This window comes from Lampetra fluviatilis, chromosome 34 (genome assembly GCF_964198595.1).
Source record: "Lampetra fluviatilis chromosome 34, kcLamFluv1.1, whole genome shotgun sequence".
In the NCBI taxonomy this organism is placed as follows: Eukaryota; Metazoa; Chordata; class Hyperoartia; order Petromyzontiformes; family Petromyzontidae; genus Lampetra; species Lampetra fluviatilis.
In genome coordinates this window covers 8533193-8547858 of record NC_136308.1, presented here as the reverse complement: position 1 = coordinate 8547858, position 14666 = coordinate 8533193, and the positions used below count along the sequence as shown (strand labels likewise).

General features: G+C 45.6%; 1 protein-coding gene across 4 annotated transcripts in view; it reads left to right on the top strand.

Annotated features, from left to right (window-relative positions):
- Positions 1-14666, top strand: part of LOC144944350 (neuronal cell adhesion molecule-like) — a 115363-nt gene that overhangs the window by 44735 nt on the left and 55962 nt on the right. For 2 of the 4 annotated variants that reach the window (XM_078872453.1, XM_078872449.1), the window contains exons 2-3: positions 8681-9056; positions 10136-10153. In XM_078872453.1, the coding sequence (XP_078728579.1) occupies positions 8963-9056; positions 10136-10153 (112 nt within the window). In that variant the 5' untranslated portion in view covers positions 8681-8962. Of the gene's footprint in view, positions 1-8313; positions 8375-8680; positions 9057-10135; positions 10154-14666 lie in introns of those variants that run through there. The other 2 variants (XM_078872451.1, XM_078872452.1) reach the window with 2 other exon arrangements.

Below are 14666 nucleotides of genomic sequence, written 5' to 3'. Positions count from 1 at the left end.
AGTGTTGGGACAGAATCCCCCCCCTCCTCTAGGCTTGCACGGCAGGTGGCCCTGCATGCAAGTACACAATTTTCAAAGACAACAATGAACTCAACTTTCAACATTATTACGTTATTTTTCTTCCTAGAAGTATGAGATAATACCATGCCAACGTTTGCTATGGTGAAACAAGTGTTCAGTTGGCATTGGTCGATGCTTTTCAATACAGTAGAAGTTTGATATATGAGCACCTCTGTGGAGAAATTCTATGTGTGCTTATATCTGAAGTAGTGTGCTTGTATTAGAAGTTCCCCGTCGACTCGCCCCTCACAAGTCGAATGTAAGGATGAGTTACTTATATCAGAAGTCTACTTGTATACGGTGTGATTTTATGAGCTTCTTCTAAATGACCAATATAAATCAATACAACTTGGATTTACGAAGCAATTGTATGCAATTGCATCGAAAGACGCTGTATAACCAGGGGTAAAGAATACCAATTGAGGACACTTTGAAGAAGCGGTGATTTAGAGCAGGAGATGAGGCGTGTCATCTTACAGGCTGGAGAGGGAATAAAGAACAACTTTGCAGTAGAAGCACGCTTGATGTATCCAGATAGAGAGAGAGTCACAGGCAGAAGATTATAGGAAAGTCGTCATCCTAGAACTTGAGCAGATGAAGGGTCTCCACAGTGCAGATGGTTAGGGGAACAGAATTCCAAACATTTTGATTTAAAGCTTTCGTGACTGCAGGGATTCATATTCTTGGTTCTTTCGGTAAAGTCACGTAGAAGGAAAATAATAAGTTAATATAAATATATATTTTTTATATTTATATTATTCTTATTCTTGGTTCTTTCGGTAAAGTCACGTAGAAGGCAAATAATAAAATAATAGAAATATAAAACAATATATGGGAAATAATAAAATAAAATAAATATAAAACAATGTATGTTTTATATTTATATTATTTTATTATTTCCCTTCTACGTGACTTTACCGAAATAACCAAGAATAAGAATTCCAAACAGTTGAAGCACCACCAGCAGCAGCACAAGCAGAGAAAGAGCGACCTTCCAGAGCATTCTAGCTCCGACAAGCTGTTCACTCGCATGTGGCACATCGCCAAACATGGCTTTAATAGCACCTGGAGGCGTGTCCAGGTACAGGTGGCAGGGCGAGGCCATGTTTAGGATTTGTCCCACGTGTACTCTGCGGTTGTCGTGGTTGTGTGTGGATGCATCTGCCAGTCATCTCAGTCAGACCAACCCACGGCACCTGGGTCTGTCCCGTGACCTCCTGCCAGCGGGCCTTAAAGTGCACACAGCCTGGCACAAGCGCCGTGGTGACGGTTGCTGTTGTTGCTGTTGTTGATGGCATTGCTGGTTGACGATGGGTACCTGGCCAATTCTGGGTGGCTGCTGCTGATGATGATGGTGGTGTGTGATGGTGGTGCTGATGGTGGTGCTGTTGATGATGGCTTCAAATCCCCGAAGGCGCCACTTGACAATAGGTTGGTGGCGGGTACCAGGGAGTGCTCGGAGGGTTTGCAATTAATAGTCGGGGCGGGGGGGGTGTGGGGGGTGGTGTGGGGGGGGGGAGTGCACACAAACACGCTGCCCCCACGTCGGTTCCCGGGGTTGGGCGCGCTCTCTCCCCCCGCCGGGCCGATCGCGGCCGCCGTGACTCGGTCAACGGCAGTGGGAGCAAGAAGGCGTCGGTCAATATTTGAGGTTGAACTTCGCTCGTCCATCCGTCAGCCGATGTAAATATATATACGTGTGTAGGCGGTATATTTAGATATTGTATGTACAGGGTAGTCCAGATGTCTTGTGACCCCAATTTAATAATCTGGATCTTATTTTTTGTTAGTATGATTTATTTAAAGCAGAAATTAATATGCAGAGGAAAAACATTGTTGGGTGGGGGGGGGGGTGGTCAATCAATTAGGGGTCACAATACATCTGGACCACGCTTGCACATTACAAAAAAATGAAATAGCAGTCCCGAATTATAGGAGTGCGTCTAAATAAAGATTCTGATTGTGCTTCATTATATGATGAACATAATTTATGTTTAAAAACAGTTAGAGTAGATACTCTTTGTTTTTTTTTGGTAAAGTCACGTAGGTTAAAAAAACAAATAAATTAAATCACGACGTTTCGGAGGCAACACAAGCCTCCATCTTCAGGTGGAACCGTCACAGCAAAATTACTGTATCAAGTGAAGAGAGCTCTAAGATACACGACCCTATATACTTATTCATTTGTTTTCTTTTAAACCTCCATGACTTTACCGAAAAAAACAAAGAGTATGGATCCTTGCAGTCACGAAAGCTTCAAATCTAGAATTAGTTAGGGTAGAATTCACAACCGTGGAGAGTTCAAGGACATTTTGATTTAAAGAAAAAAAATATGCATTATAATTGGCAACATTGTTGTTATAAGAGTAATGAACGTGAATAATTAGAATAACATTAATCTGAGAAACAACTCAAAGGCCACTCGCCACATGTTTCCATTGACGATACATTTTAAAGCAGAGCTTCGTAGTTTAAACCAGTGGCCCATCTTCACAGGAAGTAGATAACGATTAAAAAAGGCCCCCACACTCAAAGTCGGTCATAGGAGTTGTTTGACCATACCTCACCAGGCTGGTCAGTGTGAGTTGGTGAAGAGCGTGGGTCTAGGACTGTTTTGACATGGCCATGAATTGAACTCACCGGGTTCATGGTGTGGTGCGTTTAGCTACCGCACCACAGCGCTCTCTTTCTGTTATAAATCAGCGTTAGCGATGGCTGTGGACAGTTTTGTATGTAGCTGTTGCCTGTCTACAACTGCCATTGGAGAGCCTTAATTATTTTATTCATGCTATAAGTTGTTACTTTTTTGGGGGTCTGTCTTGTGTCAGACATGATATTTAAACACTTGTAACTCCTGTAATAAATTTCAAAGTATTTAAACAAATTTCGGATATGACCGACAGCTAATTTATAGTTGACATTTTCGTAATATTATATCTGTCTCGGCTTAAGAATCGGGCTTTTAAATGAAAATCTGCTGTGCAGTGCATATTTGACCCTGGGTCAAGTGAACGTGTGTGACTCATATTTCTCAGTATCGGTTTCATTTAGCATTGAATACAGAATGCTGCCTGCGAGGGCATTTTGTCAGGCTCCTGTCGCTGATTTGGGTTATTTATCAATATCTTTCAATGAATGTTGAGTTGAAATGGTGAGGCCACAAATACGCCTCGCATTTTTGTGGAAATGTATGCACATATGCTCATTCAGGTCGCTATATTCAGATTTTTTTACGATTGTTCGTGTTTTGCCGCTGTGTGGTGGAATACTTTACTCCTATTTACTTGCTCAAATATGTATTATTGTTCGTCCACAATTCTGGTTATAACTCAAGAACCAATAGTGGGAAAAAACTCCACCTTTTCCAAAATGCCACGTTTATTTGACAGGGCATGTCCTGACCTGGAGAGCAGAGCGGGCGACATTGGTTTGCTGGTCAAAATCTCGTTGACCACTGCCTCACTGCCATCTGCGAGTCACAGAGCAATAGATATTGAGTGAATATCAGACAGTGGGCAACAGTTCATTTTGGTTGAGACGGAGAGTGGGGATTGCACGCCATGCATCGTCCATCCATTGCAGGGAACATATGATGACTATGAATATCGCCGTGGTGGTGGGATAGTTCTGAAGGGTCCGCTGCAGATAGTTTAATTGAAATGCTGGCTTATTTTGAATAAAAACAATGGTAGCAGAATTGAAAGCAACATTGTAAAAATTGGACAACAAATGTATAGTATCGTGCAGATCAGTCCAAGGAAAGATATTTGCTTTCGGGGGGAAATATGGTAACTTATAAATATGTCAACAAAGTGTTGACTCCCATGTGTCAATGCATACGTCCATCCATCCACATGTCTATTCATCCACAAACGTTTCTCATTTATTCATTTTCAACCACAAAACCCCCAAAAACCGACGCATACGAGACGTATCACGTAGTTTGCGGGCAACATTTGCGAATCGTGAAAAAAAAAGAATTGCCTTCAAACAAAAACACCTTTTTACGTTGTTCATTGTTCCATTGCGATCAGGCTCATCCTGTATATTTGAACGCATGCATCGTGTGGGTGTTGGCACGATCATACAATGTGTTCAACCAGACGCGTGTACGCTTCCGTGTTCCCGTCCGCACACCTATTTCGTCCTGTTGAATCCCCAAACGAAAGTGAGGCTCCGTTAATGGCCAGGTTTTGTCGGGCTTGTTTTTTTAATATATTTTTTACGTGAATTTGCTTCCACCCTTGTGACTAAGCTCCACAGTTCGCTTGTGGAAGTATCTGTTCCAGTTTCACTTCAAGAAACACGAGCATGAAACTGTGGCTTGCTTGACAAGAGACTTTTCTTGCGCTAAGATTCACGATGACACATGGCGTTTAGTCATAGGTTTGTTCCACTGTTCCTGGAGAGCATGGCATTTAGAAAAGTAAAATTTTATCCAGTCGTTATGAAGTTTCATATTCTTTGTTCCATGCACTCTGCCAAGCTGATAGTAGTGTTGTGGATATGCTGCTGGATAGATCCCCATTCCCCCACGTTTACTCGGCTGCAGTAGCGGCATTTGTAAAACTGAGCTTGCAGCTCACTCGGCTCGGTTTAGATGAGGTCAGGGAGCAAATGTGCACCGAGTGTTTTATTTTCGTTGTGAAAAACCATTCAGAGATCCAGTCGCAATCTCCATCTGGTAGCCATCCTCATTGGGCATCTTAACATTTCTTGATTAGAAATAAGGTGGTCTGGAGATTACTGATTTCTTTCTTTTATTTCGTTGCTTTTCAGCAAATTGGATAGATATTCGCCACAGACCACGGTGAAGCGGAGTGCGACTGACGGATGTAGCTGACAGCGTCCCTTGGAACAGCTGCTATGATGGGTGCAAAGCCACTCAATACAAAAGATGTCCGGGTGCGCTGCAGCTCACGGAGGCGGTGGCACTTTGTGGGTACCCGCCCATGAGTGCTGCGGCCAGCAGTGAAGAGGGGTCATTAATATTAAAGGCACCAACCTCAGGCCCCTACCCAGATGCTAAACACCAGTGGCGCGTTAAAAATTAATACGGGGCTGGCCACACTAACTGGCTTAAAATCTAGGCCACCATATGCGGAAACGCCAAAAATCTTTAACCTTACAAACGCATAGCAGGTCCTTAATTATGCATGAGCTCTGATGGAGATTTCTGTTTGGCCGGCACAATCGCTGAGTTAGAAAGATAAATATAAGTTTGACAAAACCGAATGCATAACGTTGGTTGTTTAACAGACACATTTCATCAGACCATCGCGCCCCTAAAGCATAATCTAGTTGCAATCGTGGCGAAATGTGTATGGTAATCATGAAGTAAATACAGATATCACATCACTATTATTGATGCGAAACTGTGTAAATTTAAGCTGCCTTGTTCAATGTAATGGTCCATTTTTTAGTAAACCAAGAGACACGCCCGACAATACTGCTGCATAGATTTGTTTTGCGGTATTGCTGGAAAACTTACCGATGTGTTTTAGAGTTGTACTCTGCTCTTCGGCATGATGATTGACATTTCACTCTACATGCTGAATTAGTTCTTGAAGAAGCTCCCAGTGCACAGCAAAACGTTGGACATCGTTGCTAAATAGTGCGCAGTACGACTCGAAAGCACGTAGGAAAGATATCTGTCATATATTTTTTCCAGACAATCAATTACGCAGTGGCTCTATTGTAAAATATGTGAAATGTTTGTCAATCCAAGACTCATTTTCACGTTCATCAAACACTCAGCAACATTTCGGCCTGCTGGACTGAATCGGACAAGTTTATATTCTGCACCGTTTTCATTTAAACAATGTTAGGATATGTGGAATTGACTCTAAATTAATATTATCCCCTGCATTGTCTTCACAACCATGCTGTGGTGGTGGTGAACATGCAGATCACATCTGTACGCTTTTACAAGAGTTCAGTTCTCTGTAGACGTGAACAACTTGCTAATTTTAAATGTTATACGTCCACGCAAGGATCCCAGATGTAACTGCGAAACGTAAAAGTGTAAAATTTTGCACGAAGCCTGCTGCAGCAAAAATTAATCGCCGGACTTTTTTTGCCAAATTCATTTCATTAATGACGACGACGACGACGAAGCTCATTGCGTGCACAGTCGCTTAAATCAAAGTAAATCAACCTCCGCAGCGGTCATCGACATCACTTAATACATATTGCCTTTGTAATGTTAATTAAAAAAACTAACTCAGTCGCGGGGTTGGGGGTGGTGGTGTAGGGGGGCGGGAGGGGGGTGACCCTCGTTGTTATCCTAATTTGCAAGTGGCACATTTAATCAAACGAGGTGCCATCATCTGGCCGAATGCCAGAAGCCCCTAATTGCGGAGGGCGGAGTGAGCCGAGTTTCGGCGTAGCGAGCGGGGGCGCCTCCTCCCGCCTCAGCGGGCGGGCGTGCGTTCGCTGTCGGAGAGAGTGACCGTGAGCCAATGCCACGGGCGGCGGTCTGACGGTAATTTCTGCAGATGCATGGGCTTCATTTCAAGATGCCGCGCTTGTTCGCCTTGGCTGGCTGGCTGCGGCGTGCGCGCGCGCGCGGATTCGGCAGACCGGGGCTCGCTTGTAGCCTCGAATGCGCCGTTTTCGTGGCGCGGTAGATTGCGTTCTAAGCCGTGGAATTGTCTCTGCGTCGATAAACGGATGACGGCCCTCGTCGTGCAGGCGCATTGGGAAATTGGTGAGCGTCGTGCATAATTAATCTCTCTTGGGTTTATCTTGGCTGCTTTGTTATTTCTATTATTCGAGACAGTTTGGGAGCCATTACGATGAGAAGGAACGGTCTTGGGATGCATTTTTTATGACTCCATGGCTGTGCAGCGAATGGCACGGACGTTTGATGAAATGGAACGCCTACGACCAAATTCCATGGAACACGGCCAATCTCGTGAGATATCTGAAGCTAAGCAGGTTTCAGACTGGTTAGCGCTCTGACCAGTGACGGCCATGCATAGCAGGCATTACAGGCTGTGCGGTTACGTGGTGGGCAGCAGAGAGGGCTCTGCAGCCATATCCTTTGTTGTATTCTACTTCCACGCCCTCCCCACGTGTATTCTTTCCACCTTCGTCAGCGCCCATGGGCCAGCAAGGTGAAATACGGTTAATAACATAACCCCCAGGAATGCACACAGCGTGGGGAGGCTCTCATCCAGCAGTGGATTGATGAAAGTGGCGGTGATTCCGTTCACCGCTTGGTCGTTGAGCGCGCCTAGTTTTTCCTCCGATCGTTCCTGCCTTTGGTAATTGACATTGTAGCATCCTTGCCTAGGCAGCACGGTAACGCTCGTCCTCGCGTGCGTCATCGGCAAGTGATTAAGGGATGTCCCCTGCATCTTCGAGCTGCAGGGCTGGGCCTCGCATCTGAGTCAGCATGCCATAGGCTGGCTTGCCTTGAAACAAAATAACGATGGAAGGTGCTCCTCCGTGTGCCCGTCACATGGCAGTAATAATTCACAGTCCTTCTCCAATCCACTGTGGGATGAAAGCTCTCCTTCGTGCCCTTTGCTCAAAGGGGGTTGTTCCACCATATTTCACCGCGCCAGGACGGGTTTGGGTGAAGGAGGGGCTGAGGGAATGGATCAGATCGCATTCGTCACCGATTTTAGCTGTGGCCAGGAATCCCAACTTGCGGCGTCAGATTTAATTGTTGTTATAGCATCATCGGCATCATTGGCAGCCGTGGTTAATTCACTGCTGGATGAGATCGTCCACAAGCAGCAGCAGCAGTCTTTCATGCTCCTGCGATGGTATTATAATCCAGCTTGCACCTGCAACGCGAGCTGATTTCATCGCCCAATCTCTATGGTGGACGTCTTCCCAGAGGCATTCCATATTATTTTACAATATAGCTAGATACCCAGTCACACAATACGACTCAGAATAACAATCGTTGGTCTCTGGCTTAATTGCGCAATTAATGATGGACATTCATGTAGATTTTAAAATGTATTTTTTTTGTTTGACTTAAGGGGTCAGCTGTCGATTATCTCTGTCGCTTCTCCCGGCTGCGGAGATTGCTTGATAATGATGTCGTTCCATGAATGCAGTGCTATGGGAATGGAAACGCATTTGCAATTTTGCGATGCTGCCTTGCAGCAGCAGCGGCAGAATCGCGCACACCTCCCCCCACTCGTCTCCTTCCCCCACCACCCCCCCCACGGTTCCCCTAGGGGACCCGGTGGCGACAGCCTTAGTGCAATCTGCTCTCCCCCACGAGGTGAGCTCACGCCGTCTTTAGCGCTCCGTTCTTTCGCCTGCAGACGCGCCGCGCCGGAGCTTCACGTTCGTAAGAGCCGCGGCGGCGCACAGCTAAAAACTAAAAAATGTAAAATATTGTCTCGTTGCAAAGAGTATATCGTCTTGTTTGCCGTCGCTTCGGTGTTCGATGCATCGCGTCTCGTCGCGTCGTCCGCGAGACAATTGGCGCGCGATCGATGCAATTCCGGGAGGAAGACACTGGCTCCATTTTTTTCGATCATGCATTATTGATGGCGGGCAGCCTTTTATTTTATTTCCATTTGTTTTTTTTTCTAACTCCATCGGATTTCCACCTCCCCACCCCACCCCACCACCACCACTCCCTTCCTTACAGCGGCAGCAGCGGCAGCGGTGGTCCATCGACATCACCCACGGTGAACGTGGACAGTGGCGCGGGGCGGTGGAGCCGACGGCGAGATCGACTCGGGGAGTGCCACGGCCGCGCCTTTGTTGTTGTTGTTATTATTGCCGTCGCGTGAAGAAAGGGAGCAGCGGTGAGAGCGAGCGAGAGAGAGAAGAGAGAGAGCGAGCGAGAGCGGAGGAGGAGAGGACCTATTCCCCTTTCAGCCCGCGAGCACTCGATCCGCAGTTTTCTGCACCACCAGCCGAAGGGGCCATGTTGCCAGGGCGACGCCGCTCGTTGCTGGCGGGGGCGGCCCTCCTCGCGACCCTCTGGGTGACGTCAGGCTCCATCGACATCCCCATAGACCGTGAGTGGCACGCACGCGCACGCACGCACGCGCACAAATGCAAAGCCCTCCCCCCCTCTCTCTCTCACGCGTGCGTAGCCTGCAGCCGACTGTTGGGGGCGAGCAGCACCTGCGGAGGTCGGCACTGTGGCACGCGAGGCAGGGGGGGTGGGTGGGTCAGCAACCACGCTCGGCCGCCTTTGTCTCCCCAGTGGCGATGCCTATACCGTGCTGGCGCTGGTGGCTGATCTCGGTGCCAGGTCGATCGCGTTGCCCTCCTGCTAACCCCATTGCGGTGGCGCCAAGCAGCGCAGCCCCGACTGATTTTAGCAAATTATTCGGTTGATTTCGCTCTTGATGCTGCGTTGGTAATTGTGGTGCACAGGCACAAGTAACAAACAGAGCAAAATGATGTTGCTTCAAATGCAGCCGTCAAGCAAATAATGTGTGCTTGCCCTTAATAAGGTAAATTTTTAATAGGCGACGTTTCGGGCAGTGGCCTTTCAAAGCATGCAGCAACAACCAAAATCTTGGTTTAAATTGTCAGTTCACGTTGATAGTGGGTTTATCTTGTATTTATTTAATTTGTATTTGCTGGGACCTTTTTGAGCAGCGGTCCATCTCTAAGCATTGCGCTATAATGCTTTGTGAATTAAATTAAAAAACAATGCCAATGGATTGTTTTTTGTAATGGCGTTGACTGCTGTGCAAAGCAGAATAAAGTGCGCATCTGTGCACCGTTCATTTCGCTGTGCAGCAAAACATGTGTGATGTCACCATTTGTGTTTTATGGCAAACTTGCAAAACAAGAGTGCGAGTGTTAGCGAGCGGTCGCTTTAATTGTTTTCCACGGTGGCATCTCTGTGAAACGTGTTTTTTTTATTGTGTGCGTAATGCCGCACATTTTAAACCGATATGTTCAGAGTGCATCTGAGTAACTTCAATGTAGGTATATTTCGCTATGTCTGGAAAAGGTGCACAGAAGCCTCTGACTGCAGAATGGTAATATTTAACAATGGCTTATGATTTTAACACTTATTTTCCAAGCATGCATACTAACAGTACATTGTTCTTGACTCACGCTTTCTTAACATGTTAAGCCACACTTCTGGAGAATGGTAAGTGACCCCGTTGCACTTGCCATCTGTACAAAAGCATTCGAGTGATGCGCATTCTAGATTTCACACATCACTCCGCCCATAGTCACCGCGAAGAAAATTCCATTTCCCTGCCATCAAGTTGCCCATTAAATAGCCTCATCGAAGAGTGATCTCCATGCACGTTTTTTCCCCCCCTCATTTTTTATTTTACTGTAACTCACACACGTGTAATTGCATGGCCATTATCCGCGGACATCCGAGCATTTCTCTCAATTTACCCCGCGCGCCATCCTGAGTCACGTGCTGTACGGCGCACCATTACTCTAAACGACGCCTTTGCTCGGTGCCTCTTCCACATTCGGGCGTGATTTTGCGGACCGCAAAGCCGGGCGTGATTTTTTGCCTCCTCCCGTGCAGCTAGACGGAAGCTTCGGCAAAAACCTCGCGGCAGATTACGGCAACGGGCACGATGCCGTCGCCGTGATATTCACGCGACGCGGGGAACGGCCGCTTGCCGTAATCCCACGCCTCTCGTAATTATTGAGCCAGAGAGCCTCTGCGTCAGGCTCGGTGTGCTGCCCGGCATCATGCGGTGTTTGAATGTGAGCTGTGCTTATTGATCAAAATTCCCAACCTCAGCTGTGAGTTAATCAGCCAGCCGCCCCCGTACGCAATTTGGTTAATCGCTGGTAATTAATTAACTATTTTTTTTGTCGTGCTCGTAGTGTTTTTTTGTGTTTCAAGTGTGCCCGTGCGCTTTGCATCTTAATGAATCCGATTAGTTAACGGGATGCTGTGATGATGTCTCGCAGCGCATTCGGCACGGATGTGCAAAGGGAAAGCCAATCTGCATCGTTCATGCAATGTGTTGGTGTCAATTCTCTAAGGCTTTCGGGGGGAAAAAGAATAGACCCATTTGCATTCAAGCACAGGACATTGAATCACTATATGCTTGCACATATAGTAAGTTGATTACCGTTGATGTGCTTTCAATAGCAATCAATATTCGATAGTTGCTTGCACACTCTCTGCTTGTTGATTTAGTTACATAGTCATCCAAATTCCTGCTGTACTGCAGTGTCTCTGTGCGTGTTCCAAAGCCAGCTGCTGTGTTATCGTGTGGACCGGTTAGCGACTTCATGTACATGAAGTGCACAAATGTAGATATCAGTGGGTGCTCTGTTACGCGTAATTTAATTCAACGCTTCCTCTCATGAAGATTTTTTTAAAAGGGAAATGCACACTCCCAACAAATATGTTTTGTTCTTGTAGATACGTAGCTATGGTGAGTGTGTTTGGATGTCAAACACCCGTTGGGGTGCTTTGCTAATGAGAACAAATAAACTCCTTAAAAATAGTTTTTTTTTTAAACAACGGTTTTATTAACAACTTCGTTTAACTCACGGTCGTGAAGTACGTCGATGATGCGGCGCCTGCTCCCCCCACATCAACGCTTACTTGAATTACTTGATCACTTCCGTAACTTGTTCACACGGAACAGGCGATTCGAGAGTTTAGGGACCGCTGCGTTTTTTACCTACACAAATATATATATAAATAATAAGGCGTCCATACAAAATGTGAATTGCTTTAAAGTAACGAATTAATTGATTAATGGATGCCATTAATTTTGATACAGGCATGCCTTGTCACCGGATCTGAGTACGTGTGCAAAATGTGGAAGTGATTGTACAACCGGAAGTAGACTAACTTTTGATTACAAGATTTGACCACGACAAACAGGAGTCAAGTTAAGTAAAACCGTTAAAAAAATACTTTATTGTGCTTTTTAAAAATGTATTATTTCCTGATCTAATCCCGATTGTGCTATCGGTGTCGTATAACAAGACAAAACATAAATTTGGATCCCTCAATAAGGCAGTGATATCAGCGTCTGTAATGGCAACACAAAAGCAGGTATCACAGAGCACCCTCTGAGATCTGTGCAAGTGACCTCTGATCCGCACAAGGGAGGGCATCACTTTCCCACCCCATTCTGCTCCTACGACGAGTCATACTGATATTTTGAATTCTCAGACATGAAATGTAGCCGAATGAAGTGAATGCAAGAAGAAAATGCTACGTGATCAATATATTTTTTTCGCGTGCATTCATTGGTGACCAGGCTGAGGGCATGAACTCACTCACTCGATTCAAACCCAGAATCTTAACAGTGGCCATCTCAGAATTCGGATCTCAGCCACCCAGCCACCTCCACTGTGACATAAACTGTGACATCGCGGCCATACATTTCAAAATGTCAATGCATTGACCTCGCTAAAGTAATCACGTTAAAAAGATTATTTTTAGCGTAATTCTTATAGCGATGTGCTATCACGAAGGCCGTATGTTTCCCTGATGGGCATAGGCTGCCAGTAGGGGGTGATCTTTCAATGCGGTTCGGTCAAATTACTTAATTTGCGGGTCATTTTCAAATTTGGTAAATTTGTCCATAACATTTTTTTTTTGGGGTTAGAACGCGTTGGGGTTAGATCGTGTAAATAACGCGATCTAACCCCATAAAACAACTCTTATGGATGATATTGGTCGCGAAAGCCTACGTGTTAAACTTGGTGAATTTGGACCGTGACACCGGGACACATGGTCTACACTTTAAAAAACGGCCTCGTGTTTTCGATTAATACACCCACAGGGATAACCGGTGGGTGGGAGCACTTGAAAGTAACTTTAAAGTATTTTTTTTTATTACAAATAATGCTTGAGCATCGTGCCAGAGAGCCCAAGATACACACAAACGGTGCATGCATCCGCAATGTTGTTTATTTATTTGCCTGCAAATTCCTATGATCTTCAGTTTCTCATCTCTGTTTATATGTCTCCTTCTCCCCCACATTTGTGGTTACAGACAACTTACACTCTATTTAATGTATAACCTTTCCCAAACTTTCCATGCACTATCAATTACGTTATGAGTTCATTCGTGATGTATCGTGGAACACATCTGTTTCACTAATTTGATCCTCCAGGCAATCTTCGTTTGCTGCTTACAATTAACCACCAACAAGCGACTTGCTTCCGTAGATCTTTTTTAAAATATGTTAACGAATGTTGGTTCTGCTCTGCATGTAGTTGTTCACTCTTGCTACAATGCTCAGCTGGGCTCCACTTGTGTAGTCTCTGCACAGACTTGTTGACAGAACTTGCACTCAACGGACCAGTGATCTCCAAGGCAGTTGTGGCATTACATCAAGAGGAACGTGATTCTCTAAACTATAACTGCGATCAGAAACGCGTGCAATTAAAACGTTTATGGGTTCCGTCACTGCCGATCGCACACAACAGGCATCGCTAATTGAGTGAGAAAAACACCACAAATTTGCCACCTGCCCACATCTCTTGGCACATTCGATGCGCCAAACGCACATTTCAACTTTCTGCAATGACATCACCAATTCCTGCGCAAGAGGCCACTGCGACTGGAACGTTGTAGAGATCAGTGACGTTTTCAAATCGTGCCACCAATTTGGAAAGCCGCCGTGATGTGTAATGTTTTACCCCACTGGACTTGCAACCCAGCGGTCATAACTTTGATCTTCTGGCGCCGCAGTTGGAACAACGGCACGGATTCTTAAATGCCCCACACTCGGAATGCCTCGGTTCACCCAGTGTAAATGGATTCCAGTTTAACACGTAGGCTTTCGCGACCAATATTATTCATAATCAACGTTTTTGGGTTTAGATCGCGTTATTTATAAATGTTTCGTAACCCTCCACCACCCGACATGGCCAATCAGTAAAAAAGTGTCACGTTGACAAAAGACAAATAGTTCACTGCTTTAGCCCACCGGTGTGTTGAAGCGTGAAACCACAACATTTACAATTTGTGACACTTTTTTACTGATTGGCCGTGTCGGGTGGTGGAGGGTTACGACACATTTATAAATAACGCGATCTAAACCCAAAAACGTTGATCATGAATAAATGGATTCCAGTTAGTCGTTCGGTGGTCACGTGCGGCAGGGTAAAGTGTGGCTACTCCCACCCCTTCCGAGACGTTTGGCCAGTGTAGAAGAGGAGGCCCATTGGGAGGTGAGGCTTTCTAGGCCGTCTCCCTCTAGAGTGGAAGCCCCTTCGACTGGCAGTGGCACGAGCAAGTCGATTGGCAGATAGCGCGCAGTAAGGTAGAGCGTGGGTACTCCCAGCTCTAACCGACACGTCTGACCAGCGTGGAAAAGTAGGCCAAATACCCGTTTAGGTGGTCTCTGTAGAGTTCCCTCTCGTGGGAGGCCCTTCCACCAGCGTGGCATGAGCAAGCAATTTCAGAACTGCACCTTCACTCTTTTATAACCACTTTGAATATTACTACTGATGCCAGATCTATTATTTTAGTAAGGGGCTCTTCTTGCTTATATTGTTAATGAATTTCATGTTTTTTTCCAGGGAATTTTTTTTCTTGTCTCTTTTCATTTCAAGCATCTGCCACACTGATTATGATTTCAAGAAATAATACATCCTCATAACAATTCGAACGACTGACGATAATGACACAACATGCACACACTGGTAATGT